Genomic DNA, 18,188 nt, shown 5'->3' on the forward strand with positions numbered 1-18,188 from the left:
TAAAAATAGAATGTGCTTATACGTTTTTGGGAGGAAAAGACTAAAAGCCTTCCATTTTCTCAAAAGCTGACAGTGCGACTTATAATCCGGTGGGCCTTCTACATGGATCAATATTGATTAATCATGGCATGACATTCCCCTTAGCAAAGCTCGAGCTAGTGGATCCATAACGCAACCCCAACCACTACTACTATTACTATTTATTTTAACACACACAAAAAGAATCTGCCAAAGTATTTTTCTCCCCAACACTAGGGGGTGTTGCAGCACCTTCAGCACAGCACTTCTGTTGCCACTGGTGGCAGAGAATGACCAGACGTCTGTGACCATCAGTAGCGGTAAATGAGTTCATTTTGGGGCATTTCATGTCATTTCCTGTAAATTTTCGGTGTTTCCTTTTCCGTTTGGGGCATTTACGGGTCACTTCCTGTTGATTTGGGGTTTCTGAAGAGAAGTGACTCAAGAATGTCCCCAAATGACTCGGAAGTAACTCAAAATCAACAGGACGTAACTTGTAGATACCCTAAAATAAACAAGAAGTGACCTGTAAATACTCACATAAGACTGGCTGTGAATGCCATGGTTTCAGTGCCATTGACGGCGCTAGACGTCCATTCCAGTCAAAATGAATTGGATGTCTAATGTCGTCAATAGCAGCCGGTGAGCTAACGTAGACACTATTCTAACGATTTTGATTTTATTAGCACCCTGATAGTTCCTTTTTTTTAAACAGTGAAACATTTTTAAATGTGCCAGTCCATTTTTTACCCTCAAACGGATGTTTGATTGGCTGAGGACTTGACCCCACCCCCCGACATAAATACTGTACAACATGCTGCCTCCGCCGCCCCCCTTAAAGACGAGGTACATTAGACGTTTTTTTTTTCTTTTTCCGCCAACAGCAACAGCCACTGTAAGTAATGTAAAAACGTAATTGCCACTAATTTTGCCATTGAAAGTCTGACCTGCATCAGAGTTAGCCTAACATTAATCCGTGCAAATTTCTCGAACTCGAGGAGTAAGCTGCTTTGAGAGAAATATCCTCCTGGATGTTTTCTACTGTTAACGTTAATTAAACTGTAAGAAATGTAGTGAACCAAGGTTTACCCCCTTCCCCCCAGTTTTCATTTTTATTTTGTATGTTGTCTGAAAGCAGCCCAAAGGAGCTTTCATTTTTTGTTGGGTTTGTCTGTGCTTGTGGACAAAAGCAGTATGTTGGAAGGCTCCATTTTTATTAATTTTTTTATTCCCTGACTAACAAGTTTTTTTTTGTTGTATTTAATTTATTGACGACGGACAATTTTGAGTGGTATGAAGACACTTTTTTGTTGTTGTTGTTGTTGTTGTTTTTGCATTCCTGGATACTTAAGAGATGATTAACACGTTTGTATTTCTTGTGTTAATATAATCTGTGTTCAAAGGATGCATTTTATATGTGCTAATATAATCTAGTATTTATTCTGGAAGTTTTTAAAATGTTTCTTTAGTAATTTTTGAAAACAGAGGTTTGAATCAAACGGTGTATCACCTGAACCAATACATATGCACTGCAAAAACCTCCTTAAAACTATAAAAATAAAAAAAAATAAAAAAATTGAATTCCCCTCTTTTCAGTGTGAATCTACTAGAAATAAGTGAAATTATCTGCTAGTGCTTCAAGTAGATTTTACTCAGATTTCTTGAAATAAGAAAAATAGCTAGCTGAAAATAATCTTAACAGATTTATTCTAAGGAAAAAAATTGTATATTTAATCTAAAAAAAAAACTTTCTTTCTTAGAAATGTTCTTAATGCAGCAATAGATGTTGTTCCAACATTATTCGAAAGCATTTTTTTTTCTTGGTTTAGGTGGAAAATGACCGGCTTTCAGATGTATTGACTTAATTAGAACAAATAGTAATAATTATTTAACGTAAATGGAATAATCTGATGCGTTAATCTGTTAACTAGCCGTTAACACTCAAAATTTAACTGACTGGATTTAAGAAAAAATATCAGATTAAGACGTTATAAATTTGCAGTGTGAAAGTTAATATAAGTCAATACAGAAAAAAAATATCTTATGCAATAGAAATGTTAAATAAAAAAAGATTTATTTTATATTTTTGTGCAAAATGATCAAAACTGAACGTAAAAATTCCCTTTCCCCATCATAGTAAAGTTCATTTTTGTGCCACAGGAGTTGAATCTTCGTATTATTTCCATTTTCAAACAATATTTTCACCAGTTTTTTTGTTTTGTTTTAAAACCCAACTCTTCTTACATAAAGTGCAATTACTTTTGTCGTCGCTGGTTGTCGATGCTCATTTTTAGAATTTCAGTGCCAGAAGTTAATGATCGTTAGGCAAGAAGGATCCAAGGCAAAACGGCTGCCACGAGCGCAATCAGGGTGAAGGTGGACAGCAGCACCAGCAGGCATCGAGACGTGCTGCACACCCGACGGCGGTGCCTCCTCGGCGGCCGTACCACCGTCAACACCACGCTGAACGTGTCCTCCTCGGTCATGGGTCTCCCCCGGGCGCTGATGATGAAGATCTCCGAGTGACTGCAAGCGTCGCCCCGGACGAAGCCCTGCCGCCGATGGCCTCCGGAGCCCGGGTAGAAGAAACGCCGCAGCCGCCCGAAGAGAGAAGTAGCGGACGCGGCGTCCTCGAGGCGAACGAGCGGCGTCCCCACGGGCACCTCCAAAGTTTGCCTACCGCAGCCGCTTCCCCCTCCGGCTCCGCCGTCCTCCTCCGCCTCCGCTTTGGCGTCCTCCGCCAAGGCGAGCGGCTCTTCGTGCCGCTTCCTGATGAAGGTGAGGTGTCTACACACGGGACAGGCGATAGTGTTTTGGATTTGGCCTTCGGTGTGGATGCTGATCAGCATCTTGACCAGGCAGTCGTGGCAGAAGACATGACCGCAGCTCAAGGTTCTCTCCGTTCCCCGTAGGATCTCGTAGCACACCGGGCACTCGCTGCAGTCGTCCTGTGCTTCGGCATCTTCGTACAGTGCCATGGGGATGACAATGACAACAAGCGGCGAAGTGCAAATGCAGAGCTGCGTTTGTGCGTTTTCCTGCTCTTTACTGGGCGGGGACGGAGCAGATCCTCGCCTAACAGGGCCTGCCACCTGTGGGCCACACACCCTCGATTCGGGAGCGTCACTAGACCTAGTACAATACTGGGGCACTGGCGAGCATGCAATTTTTTAAAAGCACTTCTCTGTCATCAAGGGCGTAGGTTTGGTCTCAACATTGGTAGGGACGCTATAACAGCATAACCTGCATGTACACTTTTTGCTGGGGACGGGACATTAATAAGACCAAACAGATTGGGTTCATTTCCCAAAAATATCTGCTTCCTACATAAAAATGAAAAACGTTAAAATCATTTTCATGGGGAGAAAGTCATTTTTCAAAATGCTTGCTTCATATAAAGGAAATTTAGAGTGGTTGTGCTTTTTTTGGGGGGGGGGGGGTGTTAAAATGTGCATAGGCTGCAAAAAAAAATTAAATGCTGTAAAAAATAAATACATTTAATTATGCTAATTAAATGTATTTAATTTCTACAGCATTTAGAAAATATTTGCAGCCTATGCACATTTTACCCCCCCCCCAAAAAAAAATAAAAAAATAAATATAAATACAAATAAATACATTTAATTATGAATAAATGTGGCGGCACGGTGGCTGAGTGGTTAGCACGTCCGCCTCACAGTTCTGAGATTAAGGGTTCAATCCCGGGCTTTGGCCTTCCTGTGTGGGTTTCCTCAGGGAACTCCTACATCCCAAAAACATGCATGGTAGGCTGAGTGTTCAATCACTCTAAATTGTCCGTAGGTATGTATGTATGTATGTATGTGTGTGTGTGTATGTTGTATGTCTCCTTGTGCCCTGCGATTGGCTTGCAACCAGTTCAGGGTGTTAGCTGGGATAGGCTCCAGCACCTCCGCGACCCTCGTGAGGAAAAAGTGGCATGGAAAATGGATGGATGGATGGATGAATGAATGAATATGAATAAATCCACAAAATAGGGCTGTTTCGATCATGTTTTTTTGCTCCCGATCGTTTTAGTTTGAGTATCTGCCGATCCCGATATTTCCCGATCCGATTGCTTTTTTTTGCTCCCGATTCAATTCCAATCATTCCCGATAATTTTTCACGATCATATACATTTTGTCAATGCATTAAGAAAAAAATGAATAAAACTCGGACGAATATATACATTCAGCATACAGTACATAACGGGTCACGTTAACCGAATATTTTCCGTCGTTGAGCGATTTTTTTAAAGCGGTGACGGAAAAAACTGAAGTCCACCTGTCATTTTGACAGGTTGCAATTCACACCCTAGACCACAGGGTGGCGAGTGAGCATATTAATTAGCTATTGTCTCTCTTGATGCATGATGTCGTTGGCCTTACTCTGAAAAATGTCATGGCAACTGAGTGTCCGAAGTTTCTTCAAAAAGCCCCAAAATGACGATGGTGTTTATAAAAGAGGTGAAAAAACAGGGACTGCACAAGCGGGCACGCAATTCAAGTCCATGCGCACCAGGAGGAAGGTGTAAGACTCCGTTCAGGCCACAGCATGTGAACTGTTAATTTCATTGTTCCATAATGTAGCCTACCTACTGGGGCCACAGTCAGCTGTTTTTGTCACTGCGGAGAAAAAGTTACATATTCATCTGCTTGATGTGTGATGGCACGGTGTGGATTCTCTGTTAAGCTTGTTCGGACAGAATATTAATTTAAAATGAATGAAAACTAAATACTATTGAATATGTTGAAGCGGTATGCAATGTTAAGAGTCTTGTTAGCTCGAATTGCTGTGTCCAGCCGCTGTAGCTCTGCTGCTCTCTGTGAACTCTCTATTCAAGCCGGAACGCACGCAGCTCTTAAGTGTCTCTGTCACGTGACTGTGTCGTAGCCGCTAACGCGCTCGGCCAAATTGACACACAAGTACGGAAGGTGAATTATGCCAAACAAAGGGTCACCACAATGTCATTATCATCATTTTAAAAATTTAAGTGACGGGTAAAAATAGATTATGACCGGATTTTTATGACCCTGTCAGTCAAAATGACAGACAACGAAAAAGTCTAGCGCAACCTCTGGTACATAAGTACTGTATTTGTTTATTATGACAATAAATCCTCAAGATGGCATTTACATTATTAACATTCTTTCTGTGAGAGGGATCCACGGAGGATAGAAAGACTTGTGACTTTGTATATTGTGACTAAATATTGCCATCTAGTGTATTTGTTGAGCTTTCAGTAAATGATACTGTAGCCATGCCCAAATGCATGATGGGAAGTGGACCCATGACTGTGCGTAGTGCTACCAATTGATATATCTTCTCTGCGTTGGGAAATAACATAAGGTGTTAAGAAAAAGATCAATTGCTACCTTGCTTCTCCACATTGCTTTCCCATTATATTTCTAATCGTAGGGAGAGGGATTGTAAGGCTTTAGCCAATTAAAAAAACGGTCCAAAGACTGCCAAAATTCACTCTACTCATTTTACGCTGCCTTTTATCTCTCTATATTGGTAAAACGGCGCCATTACAGATTGAGCGCGACAATACGTGAGTGGGTCGTGCAGCGCATGCATTAATTGCGTTAAATATTGTAACGTGATACATTTTTAATAAAAATAATTACCGCCGTTATCGGGATAAATTTGATAACCCTACCTTAAGCCTAAAGACTCTGGATGAGTAACATATTATGTCTGTACCGTTAAATACAATTAAAACGATTTAATTAAAAAAAAAAAAAAAAACGGCATGGCCAATATTTTTTTGCCGATTCCGTTACTTTGAAAATGACGTGATCGGACCTGATCGATTGGCATCTCTAGCACAAAATGCACAGTTGAATTAACATTAACAGTAGAAAACATACCGGAAAACACCTCTCTAAGCAGCTTTCTACTCGAGTTTTACAGGTTAGCAAGTTCACACAGTTTAATGGTATGCTAACTCTGATGCAGGTCGGACTTTCAGTAGCAAAATTAGTGGCATGTTCCCCACCTCCACAACATTGACGTCTTTTTACATCACTTACAGAGGCTGCTACTGCTGGCCAAAAAAAACAAACAAAAAAACCTAATATCCCTCCTCTTTAAAGGGGGCGGAGGAGGCGGCATATTAACATGTATTTCTGTCGGGATCGTGTGAATGTGGGGGTTCTAGTCATCAGCCAATCAAACGTGCACTTGAGGGGGGAAAAAATGGACCGGCACTATTGAATAGCAAGTGAAAATGGGTCAATGTAAATCTGAACATCATGAAATTAATGCACTTAATAATGTTAGGGTCAGTTCTATCCTAACAACACATGGGAAGACAATCTAAATTGCTTTTATAGCTGAACTCATTGTATATTTCAAATAAGATTGCTTAAAAGTTGGAGGGGACAATTTGAGCATCCTGAAAAGTTGATAGTCTTATGTCCCTATGCAAACTTACGCCCTTGTCTGTCATAAATAGTCAGAAATAACGCTTTAAACGTCAGTGATCCCTTGTTTTCTGCAGTTAATTGGGACCAGAATCCGCCACGATAAGTCAAAGGAGCGCCCCCCCCCCCCACCCCCCCACCCATTTATTTTTAAATTTTTGTGTGTTCAATGTATTTATTCAGATTTAGCCCTGGAAAGAGATACATATGATATGTTTTTGACTTTTTTCCCCAAAGTATAATTTAAAAAGATATATATCAATATAGTGTATCACAAAAGTGAGTACACCCCTCGCATTTCTGCAGGTATTTAAGAACATCTTTTCATAGGACAACACTGACAAAAATACACTTTGAAACAATAAAAAGTAGTCTGTGTGCAGCTTATATAATAGAGTTCATTTATTTTCCCCTCAAAATATAGCCATTAATATATGTATACCCCTGGCAACAAAAGTGAGTACACCCCTTTGAAAAAACATACATCCCTAAATGTCCAAATTGAGTACTGCTTGTCATCTTCCCTCCAAAATGTCATGTGACTTGCTACAGGAGTGCTGTCAGCATTGCTACAGAGATTGAAGAGGTGAGGGTCAACCTGTTAGTGCTCAGACCATATGCCGCACTCTACATCAAATTGGTGTGGAACCCTCTTCTGAAGATGGTACAAAAGAAAGCCCAATTGGGTTCCAATTATCCATGTGCTTTGTTGACATGTCTTCAGCAAACTGTTTGTGGGCTTTCTTGTATATATACATATGTATACGTATATATGTATATATATGCATATGTATACGTATATATGTATACGTATATATGTGTATATATGCATATGTATACGTATATATGTATACGTATATATATACATATATATATATATATATATATATATATATATATATATATATATATATATATATATATATATATATATATATTAGGGCTGTCAAAATTATCGCGTTAACACGCGGTAAATTTTTTTTTTAATTAATCACGTTAAAATATTTGACGCAATTAACGCACATGTCCCGCTCAGAAAGTATTCTGCCTTTTGGTAAGTTTTACAGCAAGGCTTTTTGTGCTGTCCAACAGCGAACTCTTGTGGTCGCCTTGCGACATGGTTTATTGTTTTCTTGCCAGTTCATTATGGCTGCACGACGTCTCGGGCTGATAATGTTGTGCTTATATGATCCTTGGACAAGATTTGTCCGTAAGTATGGTTGTTGTAAAGAATGTACATATTATGTTAGTAAGCGAAATGTTATATTTTTTGTATGAGACGCTTTTTGTTTATGTTTAGTGAACCTGTATAGCGTGCTAAGCTAACGTTGTTGCTAATGCAATGCTTGTGTACTTTTTTTTTGTAGTTTTACGACGGTCTAAAGAGGACAATGGTTTGAGGCCAATCAGATGAAAAAGGAAGAAGTCTAATTATTAAGGCGTCGTTCAATAGCTGTCTAGCTTTGGAAAAAGTAGACGCTTCGGAGTGAGGACAGCATAGACAGATTTAAATGACAGTAGAGTGAAATGCCCACTACAGTCCTTATGTACCGTATGTTGAATGTATATATATCCATCTTGTGTCTTATCTTTCCATTCCAACAATTTATTTTACAGAATATATATATAATTTACATAAAAATATGGCATATTTTATAGATGGTATATATATATATATATATATATATTAATATATGGTTTTCAAGCACTTCAAATGTAATAATGATGATAAGTTTTAAACATGTTATGCCATACCGAATTGCCATGCTTTATGCTGAAATGGGAACAGGGGCATTCAGGGGCCTTTCAAATTAAAGGTGGGATCTGTCCCCCTGTGGCCCCACCCCTAAAACCGCCACTGTTTTAGGGGGTCTGTAAAACAGACTGTTTTATGTGGTGCACATTATTGCAAAGCTTTAAATTTCGTTGTACTCTGTACATTGGCAACAACTTTCTATTCTCTTCTAATCTATTCTATGGAAACTAGTCACCCAGTGCCTGTGACACGAAAAAGCATGTTTATTTCATAATATGTGCGGTATTTTATGCCCCTGAATGATATGGGCCGCTTGGATGTGTGTGGAAGCGATCGCTATTTTTATTTAGTTTTTTGAATCCCGCGCCATGAAAATGAGTGACTTCCAGCTTCGGTCTTGCATTGAGGAGGAGGGCGCTGTGACATGTACGGTAGAAGACGTCCTCTTCACGCTACAGTGTACTGTTGTGTATGAGGACGAAGGATTCAGCTGATTTTGCGGATTAATACGTTTATTTTTCGCATCACGCCAGCCAAACGGCTGCAGAAAAATCATTCTGTATGAGGGAGAGGCGTATGCGCCTTTTTGGAGTTTCAAAAGGTTCCCATTCACCGTGGATATTTACTGTGGGACCATTGGACTGACGAGGAAGTGAGTAAACATCTTGTTTTGTATTATGTCAAATACGAATACAGCGATTACAAAGTAAACACTACAAACTTCCTTTAAATGAAGGACTACTTACGTTTGATCATTGATAGGCATGTAAAAAGCTCTCCTAATGGTCATTAGCAGCAGCACGTTAGCTGCGCAACAAATCCAGCCACCCTCCTCCGGGGAACGAACTGTAAATTGCTCTCCGCCGGGCGGTTTGCCGATCCACTAAGATAATTGACAACTGGGTCGTCATGTTAAAGTAATCCAGGATAGTTATGTGTGATTTTCCACTTCGAAGACTTTGAAACATCACTCGGTTCGGGTTAGCATGTCGGCTAGCTGTCACGGCTTCTGGTTTGTTTACATTCTCCGAAGCCGGGGAAGGGAAATGACATATGTCCGATTTAGGTATCATAAAATATTGTTCGGGAGGTGCGACAGTAAAGGTGAAGTCGACATTTTTGACCATTATGGAGTAATTTTGCCATGTCGTCCTGAATAAATGCATTTTTATTATTTCATATTCCATTCAGCACAAGACTGTTATTTGTCATGAACATGCCATTTATTTAGCAATTAGGGAAAATACTTGGATAAAAAGAATATCCTGTAAAAATATTGAAGTAAAGAGACAGAAACAATGACATTTTGCCGCTCTCTTTGTCTCGTTTTCCTCGTTCTGAATAATTCCCCCTCAATGCGCTGAATAGTAAAACCGATGAGCCCAGTCTACCGCTGACGTCATCCACCTGTTGGGGACGCTAGAGCCCTATAATGGTAGGCGTGGCTAACCGGCAGATTAAAAGACTAATTTCTCGTCATCTGTGCTTTTTTAACTTGTTGTATATAGTCGAATCGTCTCAAAATATGATTCTAATTCACATAATAATGCCATTTAAGACTTTTTTTCTTGTGTCATATGCTCTTTAATGTATTATTATTTAAAGTATAAATATGTAATCAGTTTAGAATGACACGCTCACAAATGTGGCCTACATGTAATGTTGTGTGATGGAAAACCTATAGTCTAATAATTAAAATCATTTTTTTTTTCTTTTTAACTTTCTCAGCAGGGATTTTCTATTGGCTTACAGCGCCATCTTGTGGATGTATATAGTCAGCAAGGTGCGGCTCCGGTTTTTTTCCCTCGAATTTACATGCATATAAACATCTGCTTCACAAAATCGTCAGTTGATTTAAAAAAAAAAAAAAAAAAAAAAAAAAAAAAAAAATATATATATATATATATATATATATATATATATATATATATATATATATATATATATATATCGACACATACACATGTAATCAACACGATTACATTACTATAGCAAAATAAAAGACAGTAAAAAGAAAAAACAAAACCAAAAAAAAAAAAAAAAACATATACAGTTTAATTAACATGTAAAAATTAAAATAAAAATTTTAATCAGGGGCTTCAGGGAAAAAAAACATTCTCATCAATTTGTATTGCTTTTTATTGCTAATTTATTGATTCCTGTCGGTGTATAATCTATTCCTGACTGTAAAAATGCAAATAGAGGACGTTTCTTTCTTTCTTTTATTCGTGAATAAAAAACTTAGCATAAAAAAATATATATAAAATTGATAACATTACAGTAGTTGGATATATTTTATGTAAAATATTTAAATGTACCACTTAAAAAAAATAAAAAATACAAATTTACAAACATGGGGTGAACAATTCACACATAGTCAAAAAATGTAAAACGACAACAAAAAACCACTTATATCGGGTGCGGCTCAGTCCGAGTGACGCTCCCGTTTAGGTGACGTAATGACGTGAGGTCAGCACGTACGCAACACGCACGCCTCCGTCAGGATTTACGTTGCTTCCGGGAGACGCGTTGGCAATTGCCTAAACACAAGAAGCAAGCGGCGACAGCAGTAGCAGCCGCGGCAGCAGCAGGAGCCCGCTAGGCCAAAGGGAGCAGCGTTCGGATGTTCCGAACAAGCCAAACAAGCCCATAATTTGACAGCCATTGGTCATGAACAGGTATTCAAGTCCATTTATTAATTTTTTTTTTAGGAACAGTTGAGTGTCGAGGCGTTTCGACCTAAAGGATTCTGTCCGAGTCGCCGTTTTGCTAGCTATGTTTATAAAAACAAAAACAAAACACCTTTCTGTCTTTTTCCTTTACAAACTCGCCCCTGCTTTGTTTTCGAACGCTGACAATGCTATTTTAATCGCGTTACTTCCCAAAACGCCCTGTCTAACGGCGGTCTGGGCTAAATTTAGGCACCGTCTCTCGTCACTCTTGACGAAGGTTAAATTTAGAAATGGCTACTAATTGACAAACACGTATTTGAATCGCGAGTCCACACAGTTAGTCAGTGACAGTTTATCTTTTTCCTCAGATTTTTAAACACCACTCCCTTCATAAATCTCAGTCTGAATGTGTTGAATCACGAGTGCCATGACGGCGATATGACGTCTATCGCCGTCAACGGTAGCCGGTGAGTTAATCAGAAACATGGTGACAAAACGCATTTGGCTCAATAGGTCTTTGAACACCTCCTTCTACGAAATTGTCTGATTTTGAATTATTTCCTTCGTCGTTTTCTCCATAAACCTGAATTTAAAATGTTGGGATGTTAAAAATGTATGCAAAAAAAAAAAAGTTTTTCCATCACCACACCCTTCATAAATCTTTATTTAAATATAGTGTTGAAGGGGATTTTAGGTTTTTCCTTCTGAGGCTGAAAATGCTGTCAAACATCGGAAAAGCACAGCGAGCTAAAATGTATTGGTTCCCATTTTACAGTCTTATTATGTATCTATAAATTTTTTACTGTGATTAAAATGGCTTTTAAATGTCTTTAGAGATATGCTAACGTAACAGTAAGGATATTTTTAAAAACACTGCCCTTTCCAGATCTCTTTGAATCAGTGTTGTTTTGGTTGACGATAACTAATAATTTTTTCGTGACGATGACGAGCTAAAAACATCTTGTGAGTAGGCATGTCCCGGTATGATAACCTTGAGCAAAAATACCGCGGTATCACAGTATTGCAATATTGCAATTATAGCTCTAAAATGTATCATAATGATATTGACGGGGCGCGGGGCTGATTAATAGGGGGCCTGCATTGTTGGCGTGGCTGTCAAACCTGACCGAGTGGAATCGCACACGAAGAGCTTTTTTCGTTAAAAATTGTTGTGAATAAATGCATAAATCCCCGAATTCTTTATAGATATGGACGTAAAACAGTCTTGATTCTTGGTTAAAAGCAAAAAAAAAAAAAAAGGTGCAGTTAGCATTTATTTTACGTAAATATGTCCAAGTACACGCTAGTCTGTTAGTGAATGTAGCTAGTGGCCGCTTGATGTAAACAGAGCTTTTCCGGTGAAAATTCTTGTGAATAAATTCTTAAATCCCCAAATTCTTTATAGATAATGGATGTAAAACAGTCTCGATTCTTGGTTAAAAGCAACAACAAAAAAAACGTGCAGTTAGCATTTATTTTAGGTAAATATGTCAAAGTACAATGCTAGCCTGTAAGTGAATGTAGCTAGCAGCCGCCTGATTTAAACAGAGCTTTTCTGAAGAAAATTCTTGTGAATAAATGCTTAGATCCCCGAATAGATATGGACGTAAAATAGTCTCGATTCTTGATGAAAAGCAAAAAACAAAAAAAAACAAAAACGTGCAGTTAGCATTTATTTTACATAAATATGTCGAAGTACAATGCTAGTCTGTTAGTCAATGTGGCGGCCGCCATATGTGAACAGGTTTTCCAATGAAAATTCTTGTAAATATTTGCTTAAATCCCTGAATTCTTTATAGATATGGACGCAAGACCGTCTCAATTCTTGGTTAAAAGCCCCCCCCCAAAAAAACGCGCAGTTAGCATTTATTTTACGTAAATATGTCGAAGTACGATGCTAGCCTGTTAGTCAATGTGGCGGCCGGCTTATTTAAATGGAGCTTTTTCCGGTGAAAAATCTTGTGAATAAATGCTTAAATCCTCAAATTCTTTATAGATATGGACGTAAAACAGTCGCACTTCTTGGTTAAAAGGAAAAAAACGTGCAGTTAGCATTTACTTTACGTAAATATGTCAAAGAATGATGCTAGTCTGTTAGACAATGTGGCGGCAGCCTTACAACAAAGTGAAAAAACGAAAAATATAATAATTACCTTGAATCCTGGAACAAATCACTGCAGAGACAATCCTTCCTGTTTGTATGCGATACAGCTTTTGTACTTTTTCAACATAATTCTGGCGTTTGATCGCCGGGTGTGGGCGGGTATGTTATCTTCCGGGCTGAGGAGCTTTTTCATCAAGAAAGTGCTCATTGGCTGTCACCTTGTTAAACTGCATTGCCCTCTAGGGCCTTGCATGAATACTACATAGTTTTCACGCGAAAATGCGACATTGTTCGAATGGAGACAGAATCACAACGGAACCATATAAATGCAAACAGGAAATTTCTCGTATTCTTGGAGCGTCACTATGTAAACAGCCCATAAAACATAAGGAGACGGACACCAGTTTTTGTCTGACGAGACTAGATGAATATTCGCCATAGTTTCCGTCATAAGTTCACAATGCTTTACATTTTTTTATCGTGTGTGTAGTTAGCAGGTATTGTAGCAGTGTTTGGTGGTGTCATTCATTTGACTTGCAGCCCCACCCCTTACACACCTCTAGGCTCATTTTGTGAAACGTGTCATGTGCCATGTTGCTTTAGCATGTAAAGGTCTGTGCTGAGTGATCATCGCACACTAAATGTAACTTGTAGCGTTAGCGTCAGCGTTAGCATTTAATGTGGTGAGTGTCGTCTTAAACTCTTGGAAAACTTTACATACAGTTCGTGGCGTCCAGGTGTGTTTAATTAATTGAAAATAATGTACCGTTTTCCTGCTGAGTGTGTATTATCATCACAAAGATGTCCTTGTGCACTCCACAATTATGTGCTCGTCTGTCAATGATCATTCAAAATTGCTGGAAACCTTTTTAAATATGTATTTATCCATGGACTAAAACTTTTGACGAAGAGGGAGTGGTGCCTCTTTCATTTGGATTGCCATGGTAACAGCAGTTCTACTTTTGTTTTTTTTCTTCCACACCCCTCGCGACATAATGCTACAAGCAGCGATCAATTGACTTTTTTTAAACTCGTGTGGTGTTTTGGTCTCCCGCTACCCTTGCCAGGAAGGAGCAACGTGACGCACGTGTGAGTCAACGCTGATGACGACTTTCCCGAGGAATGTTTGAACGGGAGAAGCCGGCAATCCAGACTTACTAAATGGGGCAATTTGTAGACGGCTCAGAAAAATAGTCAAAACTATGGAATCGGATCAGTCGTTAGATGGAATCGGGGTTAAGTCCATCTTTGGCTGTGTTCAGACTAGAGCAGTGGTTCTTAACCTTGCTAAAGGTACCGAACCCCACAAGTTTCGCATGTGGATTCACCGAACCCTTCGGAATTAGATAATAAAGCAATTTTTACACATTCAAAACCAATATATCTAAGCTAGCAAGTAGGGTTGTTCTGATCATGTTTTTTTGCTCCCGATCCGATCCCGATCGTTTTAGTTTAGAGTAGGGATGGGAATTGATACGATTTTTACGATTCCGATTCCATTATCGATTCTAATTTCAGGAAAAAGAACATTTTGATTGGCATCAAGTTTGTTTAATCAGAAGTCACAACCTTACAAACTCCCAACGAGGTCAAAAGAGGCCCAAAGCCTCAATGTAAACTGTGGCAATAAGTGGCAAATAGACATGTGCCGGTTACCGGTTTCACGGTTTACCGTGGTGTGAAAACGTCGCGGTTTCAAAACCACTAAAATTTTCCGTCATACCTTAGTACGGTATTCGCTATTTTTCATGTGCCAAAATGCAGCCGAAGTGGCTTGGTGCGGCACCGCTCACCCCTTCCCGTTTGTTGCCGTGAGTGTCACTAAACAGCCAGCAAACCCAAAAACAAATCCTCCAAACACAAGGCGTACTTTTCTTCAATTTATTGAGCTCTCAAATCGTGGTGAAATATACAAATAAATACATTTAAAACGCTGTACAATTGTATTTTTCCACGTGTGATTAGGTTCAACAGGATAGCAGTAGCTCCATTAAAAAGTTCGCCAAAAACAAAACACACATTTTCCTTTCAAATTCAATATACAAACTAACTAAAACTTACAAAGACGAATGTTAGCCTAGGCTAAACTGGGAAAGCAGCTTCTTTTATGTCTCACCGCCGCTGAGTGAGAGAAAAGCTTGAATGCAGGGGGGGGAAGAAAAAGAAACGCGTCAAAGATCGCTAATTGAGGGAGGAGGTCTCACTCCTCACTTTTAAAAAATTTTTTTTAGATGAAACCTTTCCTCAACAATATTTACATTTTAACTAATTTATAAAACTAACTTATACATTTTTAACTAACTTATTAACTTATGAATTCTTTGTTCTTTTTAACACAAAGGCATGGCATCATGTAGACTAGAGTTGACACAGTGACTGAAAATGGTGAAACTTCACTTGAGCTTCCCCCCTCAAAAAAAAGTCATACAGTATATATTTTTAATTTTATTTAGAAGTGTTTTTACTTTTTATAGCAATTATTTTGTTCTTACTCTAAAATTGAGCAACTTGAGCTGTGGCTGTGGGTATAGTCTAGGTTCTATTTATTTCAATTTTATATAATATTTGTTATTTTTTGTTAATTTATTTATTTTCACATTATATTCATGTTCCAATTTGCAAATATGTTTTGAAAAAAATCCTGTTCAATGGATTAAAAAAAAATTATTATTTTTTTTAACCCATACATCTCAAAATTTTGGAGCTATAATTGCAATACCGTGATACCGTGAAACCGCGGTATTTTTGCTCACGGTTATCGTACCGTGAAAATCTCATACCGGCACATGCCTAGTGGCAAATGCACAGGAATGTGTAACATTTTACTGAAACATTTTTCTAATAGAAATAAAAAATATTGGTATATTTTGGCATATAGGTCATTGTTCTGCCTTTGGCAATGTCCCCAAACTTTTTCCTGTGTGGGCCACATAACTTTTCCCTTCTCTGATGAGAGGCCGGGGTCAGTTTGTAACAGAAAAAGTGTGACGATTGCAGGAGTGCGTAAATGTAAAAGAAAAATATTGTTTTTCAGAAAGCCACAATCAAATAACCCTCTGTGGATTCTTCACGGAACAAAAGTAAATAAAATAAAAATAATAATATAATATAATAATAATAAATAATAATAGCACTATTAATTAAATAGATAATAACCAAATAACCCTCTCTGAGTTATTCACTGAAAAAGGCTAGGAAATAAATAACACTACTGAGGGAGAAAAAAACAAAAAAACAAACATTCTCAAAATGCTCTCTGGACTTCTTCAGGGGGCCGGACCAAATATGGAGCCGCGGGCCGTAGTTTGGGGACCCCTGTTTTTATTTACTAGTATATTGAAATGCATGCCTTTTAGTTTTTATGGTGCTTTCACGCTCAGGTGAAGAAGAACACGCTCACGTGAAGAAGAGCGCGCTTACACGCCAAGATGAAGAAATGCCTCATCCAAGCGAGTGAGCGAGTTAGTGAGAAAGGGAAACACTGCCACGAGCCTACGTTCTTTGTTAATGTTTGTAAAATATCTACAGAGCCAACGCCTGTATGTATCATCTTCCGTGTTGTTGTTGTGTGTTTCCACTCGCGATCGGACACTTAAATCCAGTTGTGTAGTGGTTTAAACGATGTGCTAATGCTAGCGTACGCATGCTAACTGTTTGTTATTACTGTGTTAGCAGCTAATCATCGCTGATTTACGTTGATGCAAACCTGTTTGTTATTGGGGATGAAATTGATTTGTTTCATTTCTATTTTTAATTTCAAGTGATGGTTGAATAAAGTCAGCAAATTATACCAACGTCTTCTGCATCGTCATTTGGGAGTTTAGCTAGCTGTACAGTATAGCCAGGACTGAGCCTTAGCGTCTCGGTGAGGACAGTGCAGTCTATTCCCTCCCGATGCAGTTATTTCCATCTCGCAATGACTGCAAGTCGCTTTGTTGTAGTTTTTCCTCGTGAAGTGAAGACACACTTTCGAGCGTTCGAACCTACGTGCTGTCATTGTTATGTTTACGGCGGCAATGCTTGTGCTAAACTATCATAACCTTTCATTTTCACCCTTTTTCCTGGTGAAGTGTAGCCAAACTTTGGAGCGAGTGGTTCTTGGCGCCATGCTAGTTTGATGCGTCTGGACAACAAGACACGTCACGACGCAATATGCGTCTTTAGGGATCGTTAAAGGGATCGTTAAGGCTTTTTTATTGTGATGTCGAGGCCTCGAAACACTCGGAACCGGTTCCGAATTGGAATCGGATTTCGATTCCCATCCCTAGTTTTGAGTACCTGCCGATCCCGATATTTACCGATCCGATTGCTTTTTTTTTTTGCTCCTGATTCAATTCCAATCATTCCCGATAATTTTTCCCGATCTTATACATTTTTGGCAATGCATTAAGAAAAAAAATGAATAAAACATACAACATTCAACATACAGTACATAAGTACTGTATTTGTTTATTATGACAATAAATCCTCAAGATGGCATTTACATTATTAACATTCTTTCTGTGAGAGGGATCCACGGATAGAAAGACTTGTAATTCTTAAAGGATAAATGTGACTTTGTATATTGTGTCTAAATATTGCCATCTAGTGTATTTGTTGAGCTTTCAGTAAATGATACTGTAGCCATGCCCAAATGCATGATGGGAAGTGCAACCATGACTGCGTATTGGCACCAATTGATATATCTTCTCTGTGTTGGGAACTAACATAGGGTTTTAAGAAAAAGAACAACTACTACCTTTCTTCCCCACTGTTGAGAGAGGGATTTTAAGGCTTAAGCCAATTTAAAAAAGGGTCCAAAGACTGCCAAAATTCACTCTACTCATTTCACGCTGCCTTTTAGCTCTATATATAGTTAAATCGGCGCCATTATATATTGAACTCGACAATTCGCGAGTGGGTCGTGCAACGAATGCTTTATTGCGTTAAATATTTTAACGTGATTAATTAAAAAATAATTAATTACCACCTTTAACGCGATAAATTTGATAGCCCTACTTTAAGCCAAAAGTAAAGACTCTGGATGAGAGTGTAAGACATTTTGTCTGTAACGTTAAATACAATTAGAAAACGATTTAATTAAAAAATATATAGAAAAAAGGCATGTCCGATATTTTTTTGCCGATTCCGATACTTTGAAATCAGCATCCCGATCGATCGGGACATCTTTAGTAGCATGCTAATAATTTAGTAAATTCTCGCAAAATTCTTCT

The 18,188-nt window shown here is 38.5% G+C and overlaps 2 protein-coding genes across 2 annotated transcripts in view; one reads left to right on the forward strand and one right to left on the reverse strand.

Annotated features, from left to right (window-relative positions):
- Window positions 1-858: 858 nt before the first annotated feature.
- On the reverse strand, window positions 859-3,120 carry LOC130904553 (RING finger protein 222). The gene has a single exon (XM_057817390.1). It carries the CDS (start codon window positions 2,994-2,996, stop codon window positions 2,340-2,342), a length of 657 nt encoding a protein of 218 aa, XP_057673373.1. The 5' UTR covers window positions 2,997-3,120; the 3' UTR covers window positions 859-2,339.
- Window positions 3,121-10,715: 7,595 nt separating this feature from the next.
- LOC130931843 (nuclear distribution protein nudE-like 1-B) overlaps window positions 10,716-18,188 on the forward strand; it is a 36,210-nt gene continuing 28,737 nt past the window's right edge. The window contains exon 1 of the mRNA XM_057860969.1: window positions 10,716-10,877. The gene's annotated coding sequence lies outside the window, so the exon portion shown is untranslated. The remainder of the gene's footprint in view (window positions 10,878-18,188) is intronic.

The sequence above is a fragment of the Corythoichthys intestinalis genome, chromosome 16, assembly GCF_030265065.1.
Source record: "Corythoichthys intestinalis isolate RoL2023-P3 chromosome 16, ASM3026506v1, whole genome shotgun sequence".
Taxonomy (NCBI): domain Eukaryota; kingdom Metazoa; phylum Chordata; class Actinopteri; order Syngnathiformes; family Syngnathidae; genus Corythoichthys; species Corythoichthys intestinalis.

Bases quoted from the DNA above. Each gene is read 5' to 3' on its own strand.
- LOC130904553 (XM_057817390.1), bottom strand. From the start codon at position 2,996: ATGGCACTGTACGAAGATGCCGAAGCACAGGACGACTGCAGCGAGTGC.